General features: G+C 47.3%; 1 protein-coding gene across 1 annotated transcript in view; it reads right to left on the bottom strand.

The window, feature by feature from the left end:
* The window catches only part of LOC121057441 (collagen alpha-1(XXVII) chain-like), a 154,265-nt gene that overhangs the window by 88,953 nt on the left and 38,250 nt on the right, over window positions 1-27,062 (bottom strand). The window contains 7 exon segments of the mRNA XM_040531641.1: window positions 9,666-9,710; window positions 10,918-10,971; window positions 12,950-12,994; window positions 15,389-15,443; window positions 16,310-16,353; window positions 21,463-21,516; window positions 23,530-23,583. Of these exon segments, the coding sequence (XP_040387575.1) occupies window positions 9,666-9,710; window positions 10,918-10,971; window positions 12,950-12,994; window positions 15,389-15,443; window positions 16,310-16,353; window positions 21,463-21,516; window positions 23,530-23,583 (351 nt within the window).

Here is a 27,062-nt window from a genome sequence, read left to right as displayed (position 1 = left end):
CAGGCGGGGGGTGCCAGGGGGTACAACCTTCTTTAATAAAAATAGAGGAAAAATAACTCTACGACATGCTGAATCAATAAGATGTGAACAGAGATTTGTAGGGAAAACTCATTGCTCAGGCAAGACAAAAAAAAAAAAGACTGCCTTGGAATATTTTGCTGTTTACAGTCATACAACTTGCCAAGGAAAATATGAGTGTGCACAGCCCGATACTGTACTCACACTGCTGCAGAGTGCAGGCACAGCCCTCAGCACGCCCCCAGCCGCAGCCTTCATTTCTCAGGGGGCACAGCCGGGCACAAAGGGACCCACAGATACCACTGAGCAACCTGGCCCTGGGGCTGCTGAGGCATCTCCTGTTGAGCTAAGGCCTTGCCAGTTTGGGAAGGTTTTATTAGTTTGCATAGTAGAATGAAATCAGTACAGCCACAGCAGCGTATCATCTAGGGAAATGCGTGCTCCAGACCAAGAGGATTTTCTAAATTTGGGTTAAATCTCTTCCAAAGTGATATAAACAATGCACTCTTCTGCCAGAAAAGTGCTCAGATAAGAAACTATTTAAATTAATGTTTCCCACTAATCTCTTTTTACGTCTTGGTTTCTAGTACTAACTTAAAGATAAAGACACAGGAAATTTGAGGCATTTACTAATAGAGTTAATAAATATCTAGCCTTTATATAGGCTTTCCAACAGCAGATCTCCAAATATTTTAAAAAGCAGATTATTCCTGTTTCAGAGGCAGAGAGCTGGGTACGTACCTGGGGTGAGGCAACTTGGCCAATGCCACCCTGCAAGGGATTCGACATGGAAACCTGTTCACAGCAGCATGCTCCCTCACGGAGCTAGGGCTTCTTCCCATCCTTGAGATGGGCTGTAAAAGGGTCAAAGTGGCAGGAAATGGAGAATAAAACCCAGAGGGATGTAGGCTGGCATCACAGCTACAACAGCCAGCCCCAGGACAGCAGGCAGCAGCAGAGCCCCATCCTTGCCAGCACCTGGTTATCCTTAATGTAGCGTCTGCTCTCCCGGTACATGCACCACCCAGCCCAGGCTCACAGGTCTCTGGGGGGATGGATGGTCGCCTGGTAATTTTTGGCCTCCTTTGTAAAACCCAGGAGAGGAGAGAAATGGAAAGAGCAGCTTCAATTCAATGAACTCCAGGCACCCCTAACTTTGATCTTGGCAACACAAGCATGAGCAGTCTTTTGTGCATTAAGTGAGACCAAGGCTGGTGGCTGTGGCACGAAGGAGGATGTTTCAGCATCCGCACAGTCTCCAAAGACTCCAAAGACCTTGTAGCACAGTCCCGTTCACAGCAGGAGGCAATCAATCTGTTAAGCCCCTAACGAAAAAGAAAGCACTCTTTTTCCATGGGATAAGCAGTAGCAATTTAAACCACAAGAACAGTTCCAGTGACCACAGCATCCTAACTCACTGGATCTTGCATGTCTGTAAAAGCTATTTTTTCAGATCCTCTCCCCTCCTGCCTCAGCCCGAAGGCCAGAGATGTTCCTCAGGAACAAAACTAGAGCTATTCAACCGAAACAAGCAATGTAGGAATTGCAAAAGGACCATGGTAACCCCTTTGTTTTGTCCCACCGTGTCTCTTCTCCTATGCTCTGCTCCAGCAGCCTGAGGAGCCCAAACACCGGGGCAGGCAGCTCAGCTCACTTCGTGCCCATTACAGGAGGCTTGTGAAAGGCATCACAGAGCCCAGCACTTTTTCCCAAGTCTCCTGGCCTTCCCAAAGTGAGTGCAGAGGGGTTTTTGCAGTACGGAAAAGTCCGCTGTTTTCTCAGGGTGCAGCTGTTTTTCTGGGAAGCCTGGTCCCTGGAAATTCTGCTCGAGAACTGGGATAACAAATGAAAGCACCCTAGTGAAAAACAACCCGCTGAGCATCCTGCTTGCTCTGTGGGAGGGAGGGGACACACGGAGAAGGACCAGGACTGGGAAGGGATGGCAAAGGGCAGCGGAGCTGGGAGGAAAAGGTTTGCCTCACACATCCTGCCGGCCAGGAGCCAGCGGGGTGCTCCTCCGCGGTGCCTGGAGGCAGGTATGACAAAACTTTTGGCTCCATCTCACAGCTGGGAAATACAGAAGGTAAAAAAAAAAAAAATAAGAGTAAAGCTCAGCTGAATGGATTTCACATTGTCTGAAGGAGAAATTCAATGAAAGAAGCGAGGCGAAACTTGAAGAGGAGCTGGAGAAAAACCATACAAGCAGATGGCTCGCACCAAGCAAGACCCAGGGCTTCTGTGCTCCCCCTGCCCACCCCAAGCAGTGGCTGCAGACTTTGTCCTCACTGCGCTCGGTGAAGGCAGGGAACCACTGCTGGAGAGGGAACTGAGACACAGAGACGCAAGCTGATTTATCCCAGGTAACACTGAGAAGCCTGAAGCTGGACCAGTAACTAAATCTATACCTTGAGGTCCCCCAACAGTGCCTTAATCCTGGTTCATCCCGCTCCCTGCAAAGGGCATCCTCTCGCATGCCAGGAGACTCCTGCTGAGAACAACCAGACCCAGACAGACTCTGGAAACAGCTCCTCCTGCAGTGGGGATTACATCCCCCTCCACCTCCCCTTCCTTTCTTCCTCTGCTTAAAGCAAACAGAGCAGCCTGCCCTTCCTTGCTGTCAGCCAAAGGGCTGCTCCGGGTCTGAGCAGCCGCCACCACTTCTTGCCTTGTGCCCTGCAAGCAGCCATCCTCAGGGAAACAGAGAGCGGCCCGAGGTGCAGAGCCCTTTGCTTCCCGAGGCCTTTTCAGGTGTGCGCATGTGGGTGGGTGTGTTGTATGTACGCACCATCTGATCCAGTTTAAAACACTTTCCCTGGTGGAGTAAGGGAGGCAAGTCTGGCAGCTGCTGCTGCGAGGAATCCTGGCAGGTCTGCGCGCCAACAGAATCCTTCTCCAAAAATAGGATTTTATTTTCCTGTTGGCTGAAGGTGAAGCTGCTCGAACCAACCAGTCCTCCTGTCTTGTCTGCAAAAGACTGCATTTGCCAATTGGCTCCGGCCAGGTAAATCTCTGCCCAGGAGTCTCCTCAGGGATGGAGCGTGCAAGTCAAACAATTTAAACCAAAGGAAAAAAAAAAAAAAAAAAAGGTGGTGGGGAAGTGAGGCTGAGGGTGAGAGAAGGCATTGACTGGAAAAAAAAAAAAGAGGGAGAATAAAATAAACAAATGTAGCTTATGTTGGCAGCCAACACCTCTGAGAGCATTCGTGGTGGAGGGTGCAGACATGAGCCCCCCGCAGGTGGGTGCGAGGGCGAGCGGGGTGGCTCGGGGCCAGCGCTGGGTCCCTGAGCAGCCAGAGTCGCCCGGAGGGGCTCCTGGCAAGACCCCTGCTCCTGGCCGGCCTGCTCGCCAGCTCTGCTTCACACAGCCACGCAGGAGCCTTTGCCTCCTGCTCAGTCTAGACCCGGGACCACGACAGCTCGCATCCCTGCAAAGAAGGGGGATGCCCCCCTCAGCCCGGTGTGGGGCTGGTGCGCTTGCTCTTTTGTCACCCCAGAGGGAGGTTTGCTCTCTTTCTGTGTCACACTTCACATCTCCGTGTCACATCCTCTTTGGATAAAGATTTTGTGGCAGTTTTTAGCGCAGCTACCCCTCCAGCTGCGGGAGCCTGGCCCTCCAGGGCAGCCATTTCCACCTGCGGTGAGCCAGCTTCCCCCGAAGCCCCTACAGCCAGACACCACTGAAGTCACCCTACAGCCCCTCCACCCTCTCAACCATCTGCTTTGCTCCTTTCATGCAAGTATACGATCTATTCCTGCTTCTGAGGGGCTCTACCAGAGTGCAGATTACACAGACTCGATTACCTAATGCTGAAGAGCACCGAATCTGCCAATGCCTCTAATTACTTATGGCCAAGATTTCCAAATCAAGTAGCCTCCTATTTAAGAAAGTCAAGATCAAAATGCTTTCAGATTCAACAGGGACAGTTGCGTTAGTTTTTCTTATTTCTGACGAAAAACATTTTGGAGCTTTGGTCTGATTTATGAATGAACATTTCCCCGAAGGAAGAAGGATGCTCTCATGCTCAGGAGACATGGATTTAATTCTTCATGAGCTTTCTGAATGACAGTGGACAAATCACTGAGAACATTCTTGGAAACAAACCGTCCCTAGTTTCAGCAGAAGTTATGGGTCTTGGCACCTTTCAAAGCCTTTTGCCTATGCTTTCAGTGCTTCATTTTGCCTATTCTCCAAAAAATTAAATATATGCCAATATTGTCCAGCTTGCCAGATTATTTGGATGTTGTAATCACGAACGTAGAACATGTGCTGGTATCAGAGTGATCAGTAACCACACAAGTGCCTCACCACAGAGATTTGGGAAACTCCGGACATGTGGAATGCAATTTGGGCCAAAAAAGAGACCGTGACATTTGCTCTGGGCTTGCTCCTGCATTTCAGAGTGGTGAGCCCGGCCCAAAAGGCAGAAGAGAACAGCTGCCCAGTCTCAGCAACCAGATTAAGCTATTAAAGAAGTCATCAATTTCTCAAACCAAATTATTTCAACAATTTAAGCTAATAAAGAAAAATGATAGCAAAGAATCAACTTAGATGGCTAGCAGGAAAAATGCAATCCATGGACTAGAAGTCTCTCTCAGTAACAAGGGAGTTTTGCTAATCACCAGTTCTCAGGACCTCAACTTTGCTTTTCTTGCAAACAGAATGATTAAAAGCATTTTTAAAAAAATCAATCACTTCCAAAGAAGACACCAAAGTTTTTGGTGCTGTGCAGGGGTACTGGCACAAGACAGAGCGAGCTACCTGAGTCCCTTCCATCAACTCCTACAGCCCACTTGCACTCCCTCCTGCAGCTCATTTTGTTGGTTTACCTGCACAAACAGCCCCTAACAGCACACTTACAAGTAAAACTACAATTACAATATTTCTTTAAAGTATTTTTATATGTGAGCCCATGTGAGCCACAATACTCAGTGCCGTAGGTGAGAGCTCTCAGGGTGCATTCCTAAGCCATGTTTGCCGTATGGGCAGCTTTTCTGCACCTCTGAGGAGACCACTCAAGGGAAGCAGTTTGGCAGCGATTCGTAAAGGAAGAGGTACTTGGAAACACTGTTAACAGCTTCCCAAATCTCAGCTCGTGTAGTGCAGGAGACTCGAGCTTGGTTCCCTCTAAACGCAAGGAAGGGCCTCAGCTTCATCCAAAGCAGAGAAAAGACTGGAGCGAGAAGAGAGGAGCTGTTTAAAGTCTCAGTCCCTACAGGAAGGAGCACAATTTATTTTCTCAGTGATTTGTGGTTATGCCAGCCTTTCCAGACGCATGGCAAAACATGTCCCCCCATTGTTTGCACAGACAGCAGCTACAGCTGTGTAACTTGGCAAAGCCGCACACGCTTACGTTCACCACCAAGTTATCTTAGCCATACGTCAGGAGGCTGGGGGAGGCTGTAAAGTGAAACCTCCACAACTCCAAGGCTGCCCTGCTTTTTGCTATCTGGTCTCCCAAGGCAATACGCTTTCAGATGATGCAACCGCCTTCCCACTTCAGTAGGGAGTGCAGGGCCATCGCATGCACTTCTAACAACTTATCAGATGGAGAAAAAAGAGTATTTGGAGGCTTGGCATTCACTGGAGGCAGGAGTTAAGACATTAACTTTATAAATCAACATGGAAGAAGACAGCAGACATGAAAAATAGCTTGGCAGGAAGGCACCGCCGCATTACAAACTGGGAGCTGGCAAGGGGGGACCCCGGCTGTGGTCAGCTCCTGGAGAACGGATGCCAGATTCGGCAGCTTGCCACCGCATTGATGCTCACAACAAATACTGAGCCTATGTCAGAGTGGCTGCCAGATCACTGCTGGCTCTCGTGACCTCCATGCTGTGGCCGACAGGCAGAGGGAAGGGAGGCTTCTGGCATCACCCCTATAGGGATCCCTAATGCTTAAAATCCCCACACCACTTCACAGAACCTCTTCTCTGACATCGGAGCAGCAATCCTTGTCACTCACATGCCACATTTCGGTCACTGAGCCCAAAGGGCAGCTGAGCGTGTCATCCCCACTTTGCACGAACCCAGGAAGAGCCAAACAGCTTCTCTGAAGTCGCACACTGTGGGGAGAGCGGGGCCCCACATCCCCTTCCTCCCCTGGGCAGTGCAGCATCTCCCCACCTGGCCTTGGCAGGCTCTGGCCGCTCCCCCAGCGGAGCTGTCAGCCGTCCTGGCCACACATCCCAAGTGCAAAGCCTCCCTCCGTGCCTGTACTTCCAGTTCCACGTCACGTTATCTCCTCCCAGCAGCACTTCGGCGATGCTGGCACTTGCCAAAGGCTGCGCGGAGCCAGGTGGCAGAGCCCGATCTGTCAGCAGGCGTTTGCCCCCTGGCTGGAGGTCTGCAGGCACACAGGACACCCTCTCACAGCACCCAACAGCTGGGTATCGCTCACCAACACGAGCTACAGGATGGCAAAAGAGAGAACAGTAACGACCAGCACAGCTAGGGAAGCCAAAACAACTGCTCGAGGTATTAACGACTGGCTTACCCTACCGCTACCTCGACCTCCCAGCCCTGTGGCTGGTCTGGTCCTGTGCTGTCCCAGGACCCAACCTGATGGAGCCTTTCTGGGCCAGGGCTTTTCCTTCGTGAGGTGTTTGCACAGTACCTGGCACAGCGAGGCTCCAAGAGGACCAGGCACAGGACCAGCAGCACCGCCAGGCTCTCAGAGCAGAAGGCAACCTCAGGCGTCTTTGCTAAGACACGAACAGACTTCAGACAAACACAAGAATTACTAAGTGTGTCTTGGAACTAAGCTTTGCTCCTTCCTATCTCTTTAAAAATAATACTACTAAAAAACCCACTTTATAAGCTAAAATCAGGCAGAAGACAGCACTGCTGGCGTGCTATTGATACTCTACGCATGTGAAAAAAGAATAAGGGACACAAGCACTCACCATTAACAAAGGGGAACCGAAAAGAGCTCAAAGCTCTTTGGATGCGTTTCCTGAAAGTTCCCCTTTAAGCCTCTTTCTCTAACAGGACTTGAGAACTTCTGAAAATATCATACTCTATTTGAAGTTTACTACAAACTACAGTGCAGATGTATCTGACCGTAGCTACCTGTCTTCCATAGCGTAAGAAAAACGCCACTTTCAGCTTTGCCCACCTCGAATGGTGACCAGCCATATCTCCTCTTCCTGCGTGTTACTTCAGTGTCAGCACATCTCCTTTCTAAAGGTGAATTAAGACTGATAGATTGCTTGCATGCCATGATGGAAGGTGACAGCAGCTTCTCTCATTCCTTCCCCCAGCATGGCCCTGCTGCCATCATGGAAACATGGCTTTTTAATCCTTTTTTTTTTCCCAGACGCCAAACAGAATGCCATAAAAAATCCATAAAAACACTAAAAAAACCACATTTTTGCTAGCCACTGCAATGGCAAAACTGAAGGTTTCAGCAGCCAGCCCCTTCAGCTCCAGGCCTCCAGCCTACCTCTAAAACAGGCAGCAGACCCAGAGATGTGCAGAGGGCAGATATTTCCTTCTCCCCAGCACACTGTGCTCTGACCATGGCTCTCTCCCCCTCCCAGCCCCAGCCTCTCCTCGCCCAGGAGTCCCAGGACCCACAGTGGGAAGCGCGCTCACCTCCCGCACCGGGGAGAGCGGAGCTGGAGGTGGGGCCGGCTGTTTCCACGACAGATCCACCGTGTCCCGCACAGCTCTGCAGAACTTAACTTGCCTGGAACGCTTTCAAAATCTGACTCATGTCCAGCTTGTCTATTTTAATCGTTTGCTCTTACATCATTCTGGGAGGCCCACGGTGTCACATGCAAACTCCCCCAGCCCCCTGCTCCTCTTAATCCGTTGCTGTCTCACACCGAGCAAAACTAGGTAGAGAATGTGTTTGATAACAGCTCCTTCCCCACTCCCCGGAGCATTTACCAGCCTCGAATGGTAGCTAATAAAGGCTCCCAAGAGCTCTCCATTGCTGTGACAGCGCTGAAGTAGAACAGGAACAGCAGCCGTGCCAGCAAACCTTGCGGAGCGGCGATGTGAGAAACCAGAAAAATCACTACAGGCTCACGAACGCTGCAAGCCGGCTGGGAGACAGCCCTGGCCAGGAGATAAGTGTTGGGAAGGGAACCAGCTCAGCTGGTTCCTGCTTTCTGCTCTCCCAGGGATTTCCTGAATACCTCTAGACGCCACATAACCTTTTTGTTCACGCTTGGGAGTACAAATCAGCAGCATCGGTCCATTCAGGAGTTCTTATTAAACCTGATGGCACGAAACGGGGATGGAGCCACAGCTCTCTGAGAGAGCCGAGAAGAACAAAGGTGCTCACGTGCAGCCGTTTAGTCCCTTCTCTAGATCCCAAGCCTGAATGCCTCCGAGGCTGTGAGATTCCTGGGTCTCAGAGGAGCGCCCTATTTGTAATAGTGACCAGCAGACAAAAAACCCTTGCCTGGAAGATTACAGGCGCGAGCCAAACAACAGCTGGGATGCTTTGAGTCTACAGCACGGGCTGTGCAGAAAGGAGCCGGAGAGCAGAAAGCCTTGTACCTAACGACAGTTGCTTTGTTTGTTTTGCTGTGGTCAGTGAGTCATCCTTACATCGACTGGCTGGCTGCAGTTATTCATCACGGAGGTTTCTGGTGCAATGAGCGGCTTACAAAACTGTAAGACTTGGTACGCATTTCCACCGCTGCCCCCCAAAAAATCTGCTCAACCTTCCCATCCTGGCGAGAGGAGAGCAGCCAGCCTGGATGAACGGGTGTCTGTCGAGCTGCTTGCACGGCTGTCGCTGAGAACAGCACGCGGTGGGCGTGGGGATCCTGGAAAGCACGCGCTCGCATGCAAGGGGGACAAGGGGAAAGCACTGGGTTTTTCCGTGTGTGGGTGAGAGGATATTTTACAAGGAGCCTGTGAGTGCAATGTCAGGAGACTGAGAGACACTCAGGCTGACATGAAGAACAAGGTGCAAAGGTGACGTGAAACACCAGAGCATGAGTGTGTCTGATCTCTGCACTGACTCCTGATCTCTGCACTGGGTTCCTCAATCAGGCAGCACAAACCCCCTTCTGTGCAGCTTCCAGTTCCATCTCCTATTCAGCCCTACCTGCAAACACCTCTTCCTCCTGGTCATGCTCAAGTTTACCTGGTCTCCTTGCTCGTCAAGCATGTCCCTGTTTCACCTGTCTGTACCACCAAGGACAGAAACGCGTCTATACCAAAGCATACTGGTGTTATACAAACCCAGGTGATACAAAGGCTGGAGAGAATCACAGCAAATACACGGAAATGTGATGGGACAGGTAGGAGCACAAAATAGTAAATGTAGCACCAGAGCGAGCACAGGTACCTGGGATGCTGCAGTCACAGCAGGAATTAAAAAGCACATTCAGTGGGAGCACGAGGGAAGACACTGCAGAAGAGAATCTGAGCAGTGTAGGACCCAAGGGAGTGTGGACAGTGCAACAAAGAACAGAAATGCCTGTGCAGTGGGCAGAGCATGAAAGGAAGAGAACAGTACTTCTATCTTCAGTTTTCTTCCTGCTTGAGAAAAGGGACATGGAAAGGTTTGTTTGATCTCCCCATTTAGCTCCCATCATAAGACACTGAAGGGCCCAGCCAAAAGCCATATGTTTTGTTTACAGTTTCATTCAACAAAGTCTGCATAATAGACGAGGAAAAACTTTACCGGCCTACCCATCTTGCCCCTCTTCCCAGGAACTCCAGGGATCCCCTGCAAGGAAAACACACAGAGAAAAAAAAAATAATAGGTCTGGTTGAGAAAGCAAACAGCCAACCAACAACACAAAACAAAACGAGAAGAGAAAGGGGAATGCAAAACAGGCTAATGACTACGGCATTGTTCAGGAAGCAAAATGTCAGCTCCTTGCAGTCAGCTGCGAGAGCAGAGGACAATTAACCTTCACCCACTAACTACGGCCCCAAGGACACATGCAGGGCAACGGGCTGAGGCTGTGCTTAGCAGGAGCAGTCATTAAGCTACTGGTCTGGAACCAACTGAAGGCCACCGCCAAGGCGCTCGCTGGAGAACTTCTGTTTATGTTTCTTATTTAGTTATACGATCATTAAATCTGCGACTCTCGAGCGCAGGGCAGTCCCCTCCCAGGCAGGCACACTCACTCCCACATGCTCCCGGGGCCTCTCTGGTTTCTGGAACTTGTGTTTGAGGGAGAAAAAGTGAGAATAAAACAGGCTTCATCTTACAGTGCCCTTCATTAGGAGCTCGTGCTGGGGGAAGAGGGAGTCCTTGGATGGGTGGAGATGAGGCAGGTGGGAGGACTTGGGGGGAAAGGAGCAAAAAAGCAAGGGAGGTCCTGCAAAGCCCTGAGCACATGGGTTTGGAGAAGGCACGATGGAGAGGGTGGGAGGAAGGGAGGACACGTGAGAACACAGCCACAGGTGTCCTTCCATGGGCCCCAATCTTGACTGCCCAACTTGATGCAGCTGGAAGGAAAGCCATCGTCAGGAACCCCAGGCACTGCTGCTTCTGAGAGGCAGGCTCCTTCCAGACACCTCCAGCTGGACACCCAAAACGCTGGGATACTGTGGCTGGGATGCCACTCGTGTGGGAGCACGAAATTTCCACTCACGTTGTTCTCCAGCCCCATCCCACTAAGATGAGCTTGAAAGGGGGAGGAGGACGGCAGATGTTAAGTGAAGGACAACACAGAAAAACTCCTTCCTACATGTCAGTGTGGTCTGAGGATCCTGCCTGAAGTGCGGGTTTTCCTGAGCTGAATATCAGCACCACACAAAGACACAGGTCTTCATGCAAGGGCAGAAACAGGCTAAAGAAGGCGTGTTCAAACATTAGTCATGCTTGCCTCTTTTCTCGGGAACAAGGGATAGAAAAGGTTACACCAGGCTCCGAAGAACTGCAGTCAAGCAATACACCAAGGTTTTCTTCAGAAAATACTCACTCGTTCTCCGTCAGCCCCTGGTAGCCCAAATAATCCCGGGAGACCAATATATCCCTAAAGAAAAGAAGAAACAAGTAGTCAACTCTATTTATCCATTAGCCGCCAGTCAGTCTGTCTTTCCTGAAGAGCAGCAGAGCATCCTCCAGCGTTGGTCAGTGGCAGCCGTGATGAAATAAACCTTGAGGCAAGTGTATATGCCCATGGACTGCATGGTGCTGGCTTCCACGATGTAGTCCAAGGGCACATACCCTCACACCAGGGATCAGGAGGGTTCCGGGCAGGAAGAGGCCAGCAACAAGAGACCTTACCTGGGCTGGCTCTGAGCGTACCTGAGGGAAAGGGAGCTTGGTTCAAGGTTAGCAGGAGTGATGGCAGAAGTAACCCATTCCTTTCGCACTCAGCAGCAGCGGTCGCATTTCGAGTACGCGATGTTTCTGTGCGGCTCTGAGATCCCGCTCAGACAGGACGCGCTGCATAAAATGCTACATTTCCTTTCACTTGCAACAATTGAAGCCTTGTGTTTAATCCTCTTTGCTCAGCAGTTAGCACAAAGTTACCTTGTGTGCTGGTACTTTGCAAAGGACTGTTTGTGCCAAACATGCAGAATCGAGAGGAAGCGAATTTCAGCAGGGAGCCCCCTCAGTGGCACCTCGCTGTTACAAGAGCCAAGTGCTAACACTGATTTTCTCTCATCTTTCTTTCTCCATCATCACTAAATCTCTTACTGTCAGCCCCACCAAATTCTTTCACCAGTCCATCGCTCCCTTTGGGTTGCGCTTCCTTTAGGGACGATATTCCGCTGGGAAATACAGCCACGTCGTAATGATGCTGTCTGCCTTTGCCTCCTGAACCCCAAGACAAACCATGCAACTCCTGAACTACTCCCTGCAGAATTAAAAAACAGAGATGGGGAGGTGGAGAAGAGCCCACAGCCAATTGCCTTACTCCACAAAATGCAGAGATCTTGCCTTAGAGATCTGTACCCAATTCTGATTAACTGCAGTTGTACTGAGAGTGACTTTCTTGGGGAGCTAGAAATACTTCAGTACACAGCACTTGGGTGCAAAGCAGAAAATAATTTTCAAGTCTTTCTGCAAAGCAGTGATCTCAGAATTGTACAGCTACCACTTGACAATTACATGAGATCCTGGTTAGGCCAGTGAAACGGATACACCGGGAAAAGTGTTATCGCTTGCAGAAGCGAGGTGAGCAAGCTGTTCTCTCCCAGACCTTCCTCTCCCCTGCAGGACACCGAGCACGTGTTCTCCCCCCCCAGCCCAGGCATACAGCTAGCTAGAGGGTCAGCATTTGTTTATTCCTTGCAGTTTTCCCAGTGATGAAAGCCAGCTGGTTGAATTTATGGCATATAGAGAAAGTATCACGTGTCAGGGAAAGAGGGAATTTTATTGGGTCAGAATCTCATTGTGAATTTACAATTGCAGGAAAAGAACAAGATGTGATTAAAGGGAGTCTTAACTGTTAAAAAAAAGAAAACAAAATCCTTTGCAGTGAGGAAGAACTCCCAGCAATTCAATTTGATGAGCAAAAGGAGGCAGAACAGAAGTATTAATGTTTATATTTGCACATGGCTTCAAGATGCTGGCTTGCCCTTCTGCGTAATGATATAAATCACTTCCAAACTCAAGACTATACCCAAAAGAGCCCATATTCAGCATGGTCAAAGACCACTGAACCACATTTATTGAAACTAAAGAGGCCTTTGGGAGTTGGGGCTTGCAGAAAGTTCAGACTTTGGTCTTTTGTAGGAATTTGTATACCATTCTTCCCTTCCTGCAATGTAAGGAAGGGAACATTTTTTTACATCATCAGAACTATCACTGATCTTTAATCTTGGTATATTCAGAGTTTAATTTAAAAAATTTAACAGAGTTTCAATAAACAAGCGGTGTGCAATTCAAATCCCCCGACTCCAACAACCTAAAGGAATTTGTCTCAGGATTGCAAATTAAGCATACAGTTTCTTGAGAAGCCCTTTGCAGAAACAAGTAAACACAAATCAAAGGCTGCTTACCCGACTGCCTTTTGGACCAGCTTCCCCTATGGGGCCAGGTAAGCCCTAGAACAGAAGGGAGAAAACAAAGACAAATGTGGACAGGCTTTAACTTCACCTAACGAGCACTGCCAAGTCTCCAGCACTGTCCCTGTGTGGTTCTGCTTTCAGTGCTGAGTTCAAGGCATATCAACAAAGGAGGAAAAAAAAAAACACAAAATGACACAAACACAAATCTCCCATTGTTGGGGAGCTGTGACTCTGCAGAACCTGAGGCAGCTGCACGTAGTGAGCCTTCCCCGGGGCTCAAGTAATGACTTCTGATCATAAAGATCAGAAAGACTAATGCAGCAGGGCGCAGAGGTTGCATTACATTTCAGAAGCAACGTACAGTGATCCTCTGTACCTGACAGCTCTCGTTTCATTTTCCTGCCTAACTGAACACACACATAGCAGTGACAAATGTATTTTGATACCTGTTTGGGGAACACAGTCGAGCCCTGATGCAGTGACAGAGCCCCTCTAATTTTTACAGCCTACAAGGTCACGTAGCAGTGCAGGTGCTGCACATCTCCAATCCTCCGCAGCATTACCATCTATTTCTGTCCCTACTGCTGTGAAAAGGAACCCTGTAAAAATGCATAATGAATTTTCATGTTTATTGTCCTCTAGCAAGTTTCCAGATCAATTTTTATCCAATTCCAAATGTTGTTGGGCTTTTTTGGAAGCAAAAAGAGTAATAATAATAAAAAAAGGCAAAGTCCGTATTTTTTTTTGCTGGCAGCTCTGCACACACAGCCTGGGATCTGAAAGTCAAGTTGTGCTCTTTTCTGGCTCATGCATCATTGCCAGTCAGAGAACTCAGCCATCGGGGCGAATTTAACAATTCTGCCTATGATGCACAAATCAAAAGAGAGCCAAGCTCGCTCTCCCATAGCGCTGCAGAGCCAGCACAGCTGACAGGAGTAACAAGTAGTAAAATCTCATTAAAGTAAACAGCCCTGATGCTGGATACACACAGCATTCAGATATACTGAAAAAAGCTGCCTTTTTTTTTTTTTTTAAAAAAGTCACTTTCCTGACCCAAACCACATTTTAAGAAAGTGCTTTTGTTCTTCGTATGTCAAGCGCAAATATTTCACCCTGCTTATCTGATGGGCAGAGCACTGCTGTGAATTGCTAAACAGCATTCATTAGCCTTGTATGTCCATTAAAGCTCGGACCATTTTATATTAGTCATCTAATGCACATTCACACCTAGGAGATTCTTTGGCACGCACATCTCTGAGAGCCTTTCAGGGTATGAATGCAGCATTTAGTCAGGTGCATAAAACTTCCCTCCAGGTCTACCATCTGCATTCTCCAGCAGACTTCAGTATATTCCACCTACAATTTGCTAAGTGAGGTTATCAATCTAATTTAGAATTTAAAATAGATCATACACTATTGATAGTCTGAGGCAGGGGGAATGCAGACTTGTTCTGCAGATCTAGCTCATGTTTAGTCCAATGCCATGTGCATCTGGGTAAAAACTCACATACGAACTCATGAGAAGTCTGGAAGACAGCAGACTGCCAGGGGTCTTTGACATCTGCCTACCTTCTTAATTATGTATGTAAATACAAAAATGGGGGAATCTAACAATAATGTGTCCATTTAAAAAAAAAACATGACAAACTCATTTCACTGTAAAATTCTACAGGGCCTGTCTCCTGCCTGCATACAGATTCCAATTAGGGTCTTTTAAATTCTACTTCTTACTTTTCTCCCAACTACTCCACATCTTATATCAGTAAGAAAATAAAGTGTCTGATCCTGATCCATTTTCCTTTGCACACTCCTCCATTCCTAATGTTGTCTTAGTAATTTTATTTTTCAGATGGAAGACAAAAACTTGATTTTCATTCTTCTTTTTTGCAGCCACAAATTTGATTTATATATGTTAGTTGTTCATTTATAACTTTATACATATGAATATATATTATTATCAGTAAATTTTACTAGCTAAAATCTTTTCATTCAGAAATACACCTTATGTCCCAGGTTTCTAACCTGTTCAACATCAGATGCAAGAACTTACCTAAAAGTGGGGGATTAGCAGCTTTCAGGTTTGTTTCTCTGCTGTTATTTGTTTTTTCATGGTCTTATACTGAAGCAAAAACTGTTCAGATTTTGCTATAGAAATTCAGGTTTTATCCATTACAGTCATAAAATACTTTCTAACAACCTTAGTGTCTCCCTCAGTGAAAGGCCATGGCATTGCTACAGGATATCGGGCAGGGAAGAAGGAAAGCCAAACATGGACTTGATCAAGACTTTTCCAAACTAAGTGATTCTATGTTTCTCTGTTCCAGTGATCTGCACCGTCTTTAGTGGGACATGTATTTAGCAGGGCACATATTTAGCTACCTGCACACCCAAATCCCTAGTCTGTGCACAGCACGATGAGATTTACTGCACCTGCCTGCCAGGATAACCTTTGGCACCAGGGCTTCCGTCTGGTCCTCGTTCACCCTTTGGAAAGAAGAGAGAGAAGGTAAGGTGAATGCCACACTTGAGAAACCTTTTCAGTTACTCTGAGAGGGGGTGGAATGAATTAACTTAATGCAAATTTAATATTTTCTTCTTCTCTATAAAGGTAGACAGAGAAATAAATTAATGAGGGGAAAAAAGCAAGCAGAAGCCCTGTCAGTAGGATCCATGCATTAAGCAACTGTTGGTATTTCTCCTTCTCCCTCCATCTGCAGTGAAAGCAGCAGATAGTTTGAAACAAGGAGGCTAAGAGAAGGTGTAAGGCTGCATCTATATCTGGCATATGGAAGCATTTTACTGGTGAGGAAGCACTGCCAAAATTCTTCAGAACTAAATGGATTCATGTATAATATCCTTTAACATCATTGCTAACAGGGCCTGCTATTCATTGCCCTTTTTTTTCTGAACTGCAAACATCAGACTTAACCAAATAAAAGGGGGATGGAAAAGGGGAGAGGGGCAATGGGCTTTGGGAGGGGAATTACATATTAGTACTTAATATGATGCGGCTAGTAAACTCCAGGTGAAATTAATGTAAAAGAAAAAAAAAGGGGAAATAGGGTGAGCTGGTATTTCTTCCATCACATAAACCTAACGTGGTTGAGCAATAAAAATTAGAAATTCAATTTAGAAACTCCAAGGCAGTGTCCTCCCACCAACCTGCTGATGCTCAGCGTGTATGCACAGCTCCCGGCAGTGAGGGAGCTCACTGTGTGTACCCTGTGTGTACCAAGCTGCCCCTGGCAGGAGCTGGCTGTCCACACTGAGCAGGCTGTACAGGATCCAAACTAGCATCAGAGTCAGTCAATCCATCCCTCTTTGCAGGTTGAGGAAATTGGGAAGACTCACTGGTCTCCAGGGTGACCTGGTGGTCCAGGGTAGCCTTTATATCCCTGTAGAAATAGGGTGAAAAAGATGAATTAGAAAACAAAATAATTATTTATATAAGGTTTGGTTTGAATATCTCTTTGCAGGTAGGACTGAAGTTCTGACAAGAAGCTGGTCTTTGGATATGGGATAGCACTACACAATCATAACCTTTTAATGTGCTACTTTGTTTGCACAGCCCAAATCCTGCCCATGTACCCAGGTTGTGCTGCAAGGCAGCGTGGCAGCAGCCTGCACCACCAGGGTCTGGCTGGCAGCTACTTGAGGAGTTGCTCCATCGACAGACAGACAGTTGTATCTACAATCAGGCCTGGCTGGCTATTTGTAATCCACACTGTTATCCTTCATCCTTAGGAAAGCACAGGCCTGTAGGGTAAAGTGTTGGCTTTGGGCGAGCTGGGGCACTTGAGCTGCTGCCTTCAGAAAAGCCTGGATCGCAACTGCAGATCTCAAGCCCATGGTGAAAGCACTGATCATTCCTGTGTAATTTCATCTGGCAATTCTTGCACCAACCCCTTCATGAAGCGGGTCACTCGCATTTCAGAGAGAACCCTCACTTTTGCTTTAGAAGTTGAAATGCCATAGGAAACAGCACCAAAACCACTTACTGTCATGGGAAGTTTCAGCTTGGTTTCTAGCTTGAACTTGTCTAGCTTCCAGCTTTTCTAATCTAATTATTACAAGGTATGACAACATCCAGAGCTCTTCATTATCAAGCTACCTAAAATGGTGAGCAAGCTCTCTCTTAACCTGCTTTCTGCTGAATTAGTTTGAATGAGTTTCTTAATCCAGCTTGCTAGCTGGCAGGTGTTGCAGGCTTCAAATCATTCTCACAGGTCTTTCATAAACCTGCTTCAGTTTTCCTTTTTTTTTTTTTTTTTTTTTTTTTGAGATGCAGACACTAGAGCTTTACAACGGTAGCCTGTTCAGCTGCAGACTGATCAGTATGTACTTTAAGACAGTTCCCTTTCCCCAGGATTTAGCTAAATCTCTCTCCAAACACCAGCTAAATTCTGCAAGTGGCAGGCACTTCAGCTTTTTTTGTTTCCCTTTATTATGTTACTTCAGCTATTTAAAACAAATCAAAACTCCGTCAAGTGGAGTCAGAGCAGATTAGAAGATTAAATTCAGTTAGAGAGATGATTGTTTAGCTGGGCTACTAGAAAGACTGAAAAAAAAAGGGGGGGGGGGGCAGAAAATTTAACCTGAAACAAATGGACAGAGAAAACAAACAAGAAATAATCCTTGCACACATACTACAGAAATAACAAAAGGTTTTCAGGGTGGGTTACAACTGCTAATTGCAACTCAGCCCCTGCTCCTCGCCCTGTCCCAGCCCAGGGCTTCCCGCACACGTTGCCTGTCTGCGAAGCCCACGGGGAGCAGCCCCCTGCTCTGGAAGCCCCAACCAAGCCCTGGCCAAGGCCTCAGCCTCTCGCTTCCCTCACCAGATGAACCCAGGCCTGTTTCTGCTCCCTGGTCCACACCTCTGCTTAACTGCTTTTTTATTCTTCCCATGGGCTATTTTAGACCTGCAGCCTAAGCCTGCGCTGGCGGAGGTATGCAATGCTCTCAGCCATCCTGGCTACTACCCACTCCCCTTTGCATTCCTCCTCGCTCATTATTTCAGACATTTTGGCCTGGAAAAACGTCAATTCCCTTTTCACCGCATCTCTCCCCTGCTCAACCTTGCTGATGTATCACGGCCCACTCTTTCTGAGCTGCACGCCCAGAGAAGGCAGTGGATGATCTGAAAAACCATCTGGCTACCGGCTGGCCCTTATCTGAACTTCCTAGAAGGTCCCTTCTCTGAATGCTGTGAGCGCGTTTCAGCCCGTGGCCCCTACACTGGAAGTGCCCAGCAGCGGTTAGAGCAGCACGAGCAGATGGGATTCCCTGCACACCTCCAGCAATCTGCCCTTCGAGATCCCGTCATGTTTATCTTCTCCCTGGCCCAGCTCCGGCAGAAAGGAGGGGAGATGGTTGGGATTGCAAAGGTCCAAACCCGCCCAGGTGTGGAAGGCCAGACATGGCCTGTCCCTGCAGCAGGGACCAGCAGGGCGCTGTGAGACCGAGGGTGTCTGTTCTGGTGCCCACCTCACCTCTTCCAGAGAGCTGCCAGCGCAAACAGCCTGGGGTTCAGCATGGCCAGATGCACCCTGGCACAGCATGGAGCCCATGGGTTTCTTCCCTGGGTCTCTGCCCAGCTCCTCCAGCCACGGCCTGGAGCAGGAACTACCCTGTTTCCAGAGAGCTGGAGCAGTTACCTCCATGGATATACACCCCCAGAGAAGTCTCGTTCCCTCCAGACAAGACAGAGGTGCCTGGCTTGGCTGCTCTGGATCGTCCTGCTCTGGCTGATTTCTTGCAGGACAGAGATTTCAAGCCTCTGCTGTCCACCTAGGGCAGGTGGCTGGGTGACAGGCCCCTCAGGCACTCAAAGCATGCCCTGAGCCAATGTCTGCACCAAGCACTGCGCTGCTGCTATATCTATAATGGTAAGTGAATTCCACTGAAGTTAAATACATACTCCACTACTGTTGCATCCTATTAAATATCCTCCTCGCTATTTATAGTGAGCTCTGGGAAGCTTTAAATGTGTGCTTCTTGACAGTATACTGCAGTTATTTCTGTCTCAGGTTAATTATAATGAGAAGAAAACAGAAAAGCTTGTATATGCTGAAGTTAGCTGGAATGTGAAAGCATTTACCTGCTAAATCCTCTTCAAATAGCTCTAAAATGACAGGGCAGAGGGTATGAAAACAACTGCATTTGCTCATTTATCCAAACACTTCCTGATGATTACAGGGTGTTCAACACAAAGGGCTGTGATTTAGAAAGGAAATTGCACTCCAGTGAAGGATTTGCTCATCTGTGATGATATTTATAATTCACGCTATCCTAGCTATAAGGAACCATCCCGCACTTCGATAGGAAATGTAAGGAGTAAAGAGGCCAGCGAGTGAGATCGGCACGACACGATGTGTTTTCAAGCACTGACCAATTCGCAGCTCTGCCTTTACTCCCTGAGTGACTTTAGCAGAGCTGCTTCTCTCTCTCGTTTGCTGTCCTGCACAACTTTGCACTTTGATACAACCACTGGCTCCTCCACAGCATTTGAGGCCGACAGTAACGATGCAGTGAGTACTGCTGAGATGTCTGGGCACGGCAGACCAGGCTCTCTGGTCCTACAAAGAGCAAAAGGTGTGTATCCACAAGGCAGGCGCTGTGGTGTAAGCCACACTGTCCAAAACTGTATGCCGCTTGCTTGTGGCTCCAGCTCAAGCTGCTGAGACATTCACTTCATTTAGTGAGAGAAGTGTTCTGGTTTTTTTTTTTTCCTCTTTGAAAGTTTCTACACAGAATTCTCAGATCAAAGCCCTCAGAGCTCTTTTCACTGTCCCCCATGGAGTCAAGAGTGAGGGATGTCCATTTCCAAGGCGTAGCTGTTTTCTGGTAGCCAAGCTGTGTTGCCTATTTTTGGCCAAACACCAGCATATTTTCACTGGGAGAATGCCAGCAGGGAATCCAAATAAAAAAAAGATTTTTCCAAACATTTCTCCAACAGCTGTAATCTTTTTCTTAATACAGGATGCTAATAAAAGCCAGGTTACACCAAAACCACTGCCAGGCTAGTGCTACTGGGAGGTGCTTTTTTTAAGCTGTACCAAAGGAAAAAAATCTGCATCCAACTTGCTCATTACTCATAGAAACAGAAGCATGCCCCTGCCTTCATCCTGTCCTAGGGGAGCCAAGATCAGATGTGAAGGCCATGTGCTGGACTCAGGAATGTTTGTTCAATCTCCTATTCCTTCTCCATTTTTTTTTTCCACTATGAGGCCTTGCTCTCCTGACATTGCATTTTGCTGATCATAACCACAAGGTTTTGTTTTATGAACTGTTATACCAGGAAAATTATATTCTTTGCACCTTATTTGTTAGAACCTGTTTGTGACAGCAAAAGATGGCTAATTAAGCACTCTTCTACTCCTAGCTCCATACAGCACGATCAGCTTTGGAAGTAGAAAAATAAACACAGTCCCCCACTCTCGCCAGTTTGATTCCAATATAAAGCATACAATGAACTGTCGTGGAGAGGAAGGGTTTCTTTCAGCATCCTCCAGAGCTTCTTTCTCTCCCTATAGTCTTAAAGCATACTTGAGGAGGTGTTTGTGTGCAGCTAATTGGCCTGAGGAACAGTAGTGTATCTTCAATGGCCCATTGACCAAAAGTGCTTGAACCAAGATGCTAATTTTAACTGTTCGGCTTTGCTCTGTCAATGTTGGCTCGCTGGGAAGGAGAATCATGTCTGCTGAGCCCAACTATCAAACAGCTCCCTTCAACAGCTTCCAAAAAAAAACAAACTAACCTGCCAGAACAGCCTGGAGCTGGAAGGTCAGCTGAAGTGTCCTTGATATATAAAAGGTGTGGACTCAAGGTACGGATCACTAACGTACTGCGGTGTGGACTTGTACATGTGAACACATGCACACACTCCACTGCAACATAAAGGATGGAAGGATCTCATGCTCTATCCCTGTGTGTCATTTTCTAGGCATAGGCATGTTGCTGGCAATGCTAATGTTGAAACCTCAATGTGGAAGGAAATAAAGCAAAACCTGACTGGTGCTGTCAGTCTCCGGGCAAAATAGAGGGGAGGCCTACAGATGTTTTGTCTGAAACATGCTTTAGCAGGACAGACAGTCAGGTTTTCCCTGGAGTGCCTAAACCTGTCCTGAATCCAACCTTTGAGTATTGATGCAGGTTCTAGGTCCACTCAGTTAACGTAGGATCTGAGCCAGATCAGAACTCAGCCCCCTGATGAGGACCCAGTGTCAGGGCGCAGAGGGATGATGCCAGGCAGTGGACACCAAATAGAAAGAAGGAACAGAAACCCGGATCCAGAATTTCATTTCATACTCATAGAGTGTTGCAGTTACAACCCCCAGGCAGTTGCTTCAGCCCTTTGTCATGGTTTACACACCTGTGAAACAGGCAGAAGATGTTTTTTTTGCTGGGTACCAGTGTTTAATGGAATCTTTCAGGTAGAGTTAGAGGAGGACATTTTAAATTAACAATAGTGATTTTATCATTAGAAAAGGATATACACTTACCTTTCTACCAGGTGGTCCAGGGAACCCAGTCAAACCAGGTAAGCCCACGTCTCCCTGTAGGAAGCAAGCAGGTTGCATTAGTTTTCAGCAACACTGTCCCTGTGCTTAGCATATGTGTTACTAAAATTATTTTGCCTATGGTAGTACCCAGCTATTGATATTTCTGATGCTAATTGCAACTCTTCAAAAACAGAATGGATAAGAAGTGTAGATTTAAAGACCATCTCTTTAAACTGGCTCATATAAATAATAAACCCAGTTAATTAGTGACAGCTGCTGCTGGAGCCCAGCTTTTCACTAGCAGAATGAATGCTTTTTTAAAAAAAGGCTCTCATTCAGCCACTTGCTTCATTTGCCTTTCTACAGGTGTTTAGGTCTCCAAGGCAAGAAAATTCTAGCTTTTAAATGCAACAAGAACAGATACCCCCTGCCAAATCCTGCGGTTCTGCTCGTACTGTGCTACCACGCTGGCTCAGCTCACGGCTCCAGTTCAGGTGGCTCTGTTGGTGTAAGTATTTAACCTGCCTACATAACATGGACTGAACCTTTACAGGCTGCTCTTGGGAGAGGCTTTTTGGTGGCCTGCACTTCTGAAAAGGGATTGCATCACTTCCCAGCTGGCAAACCCAAATCATCATAGAAAGAGAGAAGCACTTTGGTGTGAGAACTCTCTAACATCTGATCCATTAGCACAAGTACATTTTGGCCTCCTCTGATTAGGATCAAAAAAGCCCTTTAGGGTCTCTTACACTTGGAGTATCTAGCTTGAAAATTAGGCATCACTCCAAAGTCCTGCTGGAAATTTCTTGTTTCTATTACTGCTAACATGAACAAAGCCTTGTTAACATGAGCTGAAAGCGATCTGGATCTTTCCCTTTCTTACATTAAGCATGCTTGCAAGAGAACAGTTCCAGATTGTCCGTGTGGATGGTTTCCATGTGATGCCGTTCCGATACAGTACCCGACATTTCAAAAGGCATCTCGTGCTGTTAAGTTAAAGGCATCGTTTCAGACTTAGCCATCTCATTGTGTGCTAGTGTCACCCTCCATCTCGCGTTTGTGTGGCGTGCACTACATTGAGGCATCTGGTTTCAAATGAAGGGCCTGAGCTCTTCATGGCTGATGCTTTCTATTAGCTGTGCATTTACAGCAAGGCTTATGATGAAGGGAAGAGAAGCAGGCTTCTTGCCCTGAACATGAATTATGAAGCATTGTGCAGACACTACTGAAAGAAGTAACTGAGGTAGGTGTTGGGAAGCTCTGATTGCTCTTCTATTCATTTCTAGACTTCCATGAGGCCTTGCTGCTTCAGTAAAATTCACTCAGCTGTGAAACAGCAAAAATGGGGCTCATAATTCATTGAAAGGAATTAGGAGGAGAACTCTGATCCTTAACAGTTGCAACATCCAGAAAGCAGCCACGCTTCCCAGTTGTGTGTGCTTTGTGTCAATTTTCGGAGACATTGGTGGGAAGGCTTCTGGCTACCACACAGCAGGATCCACACTTTGGTAGTGCAGTGGTCTGAGAAGTTCTCCTTCTCTGCCAGCGGGACAGCGAAGCTGCTCTCAGAGCAGCAGTCTGCTGCGGGCTGCGTTTGTGACAAGGAGGCAAAGCACTGTTCCTCAGCAAGGACATCATTTGCTTTGTCTTCGAGGTTTTAATTGCATGTACTGGGATTGCCTCTTTCTACAGCTGCATGCCCAGAGAGACGGCGATGTGTGGCTGTATCTCGCACAGATGTACATCCACTATTTAAGCACCTAGCTTAAGCAGCCACATGCTTGCAGCAGCAGGGACTTAAGTTTGGGCTGTAGGTTACACCTAAGACAGATAAACACCTGGATGACAAAAAGCTGTGGCAGCAAGCACTTCAGTGCACTGTGGCCGCTACCTTAGCTAGCTCTTTAGGCCTGAATCCAGGGTCTAAGTCTTGATTTTAAGTCCACAATCTACTTGAGTATCTGTGTTGCTCATGGCTGCAGTACGGACCCCCTCCACGTGAACGCGCAGGGCTTATACAGTAAGTACAATACAGTCCTGATTCCTGTGCAGTCTGGTCAGTCTTACCTTCTGTCCACTGCGAGCTTTTCCAGGTGACAGCCCAGGATCTCCTTTCTGACCCTGAAACACAAAAACTTAAATTAATGACATAATCTAAGGATCCTGTCCATAGATATTGTTTTGATTTCACCAAGCCCCCACACTAGAAAAACATTGTTTTATCTCCGTTTCGTCCTTGCATCTCAATTGCTATACATAAAGAGCTATCCCTACAGCCCCTAGGTATAGCTCTGTTCTCCTGGGACTGGTTTGGGTGAGTGAGTGCTGCTGCTAAAGGGTTGAGTTTTAAATAGTATTTGACAGTATTAAATTGACTAAAGAAAGGATATCTGGAAGACGGCAACGTCAGGACTTTTGATACTTATTAGACTAGACAGCTGTGATTTCTTCCTTGTCTACAAGTACCATCACAAAAATAATTACCAAGCCTATTACTGTGACTAAACCATCCTTCTTAACAACTTCCTAGCTGCTGTTGCTTTCTTTAACTGTGGGGAATAGATGAAACTGGAGAGAAAGTTACACTAATTAGACAGCACCAGCAGCCAGAGCAATTGTGAGGCTTTCAGGCTGGCAGAGGGAAGAGGCACACTTTATCTTAAGTGGCAGTATGCATTATTTTCTTGTTCAACAACTGTGACGAGAGAAAGTACAATTGAAGACCGATCTGACAAACACAGCCTGGAATTTCAGCAGCATATGAACAACGAATTCCAGTAGATTCCTTTGAAAATCCCGATTTAAAACCTTAAAAGGAGGAAAGGTGGTGTGTGTACCTAACAAGTTAAAAGACAGAAGCAGGAAAAAGAAGAAGAGATTTGAAGCGTGCCAGATTCTTTTGGCAGGGGAGAGGTAAGGCTTAGCACACCCAGCAGCTTAGGTCTGTATAACATCGTGCTGGCACGGCCAGGACAGTATCAGGCACTGGCTGTGTAACACCACTGGGATCACAAACAAGTCCCTATCTCTGCATGCCACGTCGGCAGCATGGGATTCAAAACTAACCCCCAAGCACAGGACAGTTGTAAGGGGTAATTAATCTTTGTCAAGTGAAGTGCTTGGAGGGAAAGCGAGATCCTACAAAGGAGTAATATTTACTACCTGGCATTTCTCATTGACAGCACAAAGATCTAGCTATGGCCAGCTGATTTTCCATGCAGCATCACTGCGACGACATCCCAGACATTTTTCCCACCTAGCACAGTGTCAGTCTCCCCTTCTCCTCCACCATCCATCACAAGCTGCAAGGTTCAGGGAGAGACTGCTTGGCTACGGACTGTAGGGAGCACTGCTGATTCAAGGCAGATGCTTCTGTACAGATTCTGAATGAAGGCTGCCGGCTTTCCAAGCAGTAAATGAAGTCATGCAGGCGATCTTGCTTTGCACACAGCTGCTATCAGGGCAGTTCTCCCGCTCTTTGAGCAGGCTGTGGGTGCTATCACTGCTTGGAACAGATTACAGCAGTAAAGATCACAGGGTATTCGCTTCTACTCTGCAAACTGAATATACTGCTGCAGGTAGACACCCACCACCCTCCACAAATGTGCTCAGTGAGATGACTCCAAGCCATGCAGATGAATACAAGCCTCTCACATTTTTCCCTGGAAAGCTCCAGACCATGTTAGCGAGGACTGTGCCTCATACCACGGTTCTGTTTTCAACACTGCTGCAGTCCTCACACAGGGGGGGGGGAGCTCGGCCACAGCGCGATCACACTTTCCTAAGATTAATCAACAAGACTGCATCAGGGCCAGAGAGAACAGATGGCTCGATGTTGAGGGCTGAGACTGAGGATTAAGTGCCCAGCTCTTCTTGTGCAGCAACCACAACATGAGAATGACCCTACACCTTGTCCACCGGCACCTTGCCCACAAGCCTCTTGCTTCCCCCTCCTGACTTCCTCTTGTAAAGAAAGAAATTGCTTTTTTCTTTTTTTTTCTTTTTTTTTTTTCCCTACCTGGGAGAAGCCGACAGCTGTGCAATTTAAACACCTCAGCTTTGCAATCCCACTAATAGTATTTCAAACATCAGAGGCATCAGAACCAAACCATTCACTAAAAGGAAAATTCAACTTTGCCTCGCACTGTAACAAGAAAGATATATCTAGAGCAGCTAACTAAGCAAAACATACCAACATCCGAGGCAAAGGCTTCTGAATGAGAAATACAAACCCAACTCTTGTAGTGCCTTTGGAAAACACACGCTGCCAGACAGGTAACTCTCCTCCCGGTCCCAAACACTCCTAGGACATCCTCAAAGCTGCATCTATTCATTAGCAAGAACGCCCCTTCTGCCCCCCCGCAGCAGGTTACAGATCCCACAGCCAGCATCCCCAGCCAAATATATGTCTGCATCTGTTTAAGAGGTTATCTGTTACAATCAGTCTTTTCTAATTAGATGCAACAGCAATTTTGCAACTGCCAAGGACAAAAAAATGAAATGCCAAGAAGTGGCAGGAAGGCCTCTTAAAGTGTTGCACGTTATAAATTGCTGAGAAAAGCAGGATGAGCTAATTTCTCGGGTGGCACAAGTGGGTGTACTGCCACTGAAGTCAGTGGAAGCGTGCCCAAACAGATCAGTGGGAATTTGGCTCAACAGCTACGTAGAGCTCTGTGCAAAGTGAGCTAAGTACAAGCTTAGCTTGTTCAGTACAAGGGCCTGTGAGTGCTCAGCTCCAGCCACCAGAACAAGGTGGGCTCTGCACAGGACGGATTCAGAAATAATGTCAGTCTGACAACACAACACCAGTGCTCGCCGGCACAATACACCCGGAGGAAAGATGCACATGGACATCTCGGGCAGCTGCAGCGCTGAATCACATCCATCGTACGTAGGCACTGACCGACCTCGTGAGTGCTCTGTTAATTCAGCTCATAAAAACTGTGCTCCTGGGTTACTTCCTAAGTGACAATGACTTGGTGTTAGTCATTGTTTCCACGCTATATCTATCTGGGAAAGTTCAGTTTCCTTTCCCAAGTTGCTCCTTTTTTTCCCTGTTGTTAACGGTTGTCCAGGGAAGACCTGGCCCAGCCGGCGCTGCCACTTGAAGGCTCCCAGCACAAGTTCTGGTCGGGGCTGCCCTTCACAATCCATAATTTTGGCCATGGGCTGGATGTGCTAAGAAGATATCAGGTTCCAGGTGCAGGTCTGTCAAGCCTGGTGAAGGGAATTGGTATTATAAATGCAAGGGAGTTAAATACCTTTTTTTTTTTTTTCTGTGACTCCCAGCTTCTGGGACTGGTGTAACACCAGAGAAGTTAAGGGAAGGAGGGAAGTCAAAGCCCTAGGAACTGATACTCATCTTCCAAAAGCTGCTTCATATGCAGAGGTCTTGCAAACGTGGCTTTGGAGGCTCTCCTTACTAGAGGTGGAGTTACACCTGGGCCCGGGCTGAGCTACAGCTCTCAGATCCCTTTGCGAACTCAATGCTTCTTGTGACAAAGCCTCACGAAGAACAGCCTGATCCTACAAATGGTGCCTGGGTAAAATTACACTACGTAGTACGGACTGATGGCACCAGATCTCTTCTGCTGACTGCT

Source organism: Cygnus olor, chromosome 19 (assembly GCF_009769625.2).
Source record: "Cygnus olor isolate bCygOlo1 chromosome 19, bCygOlo1.pri.v2, whole genome shotgun sequence".
Classification (NCBI taxonomy): domain Eukaryota; kingdom Metazoa; phylum Chordata; class Aves; order Anseriformes; family Anatidae; genus Cygnus; species Cygnus olor.
This window is presented reverse-complemented; position numbering and strand designations above follow the sequence as displayed.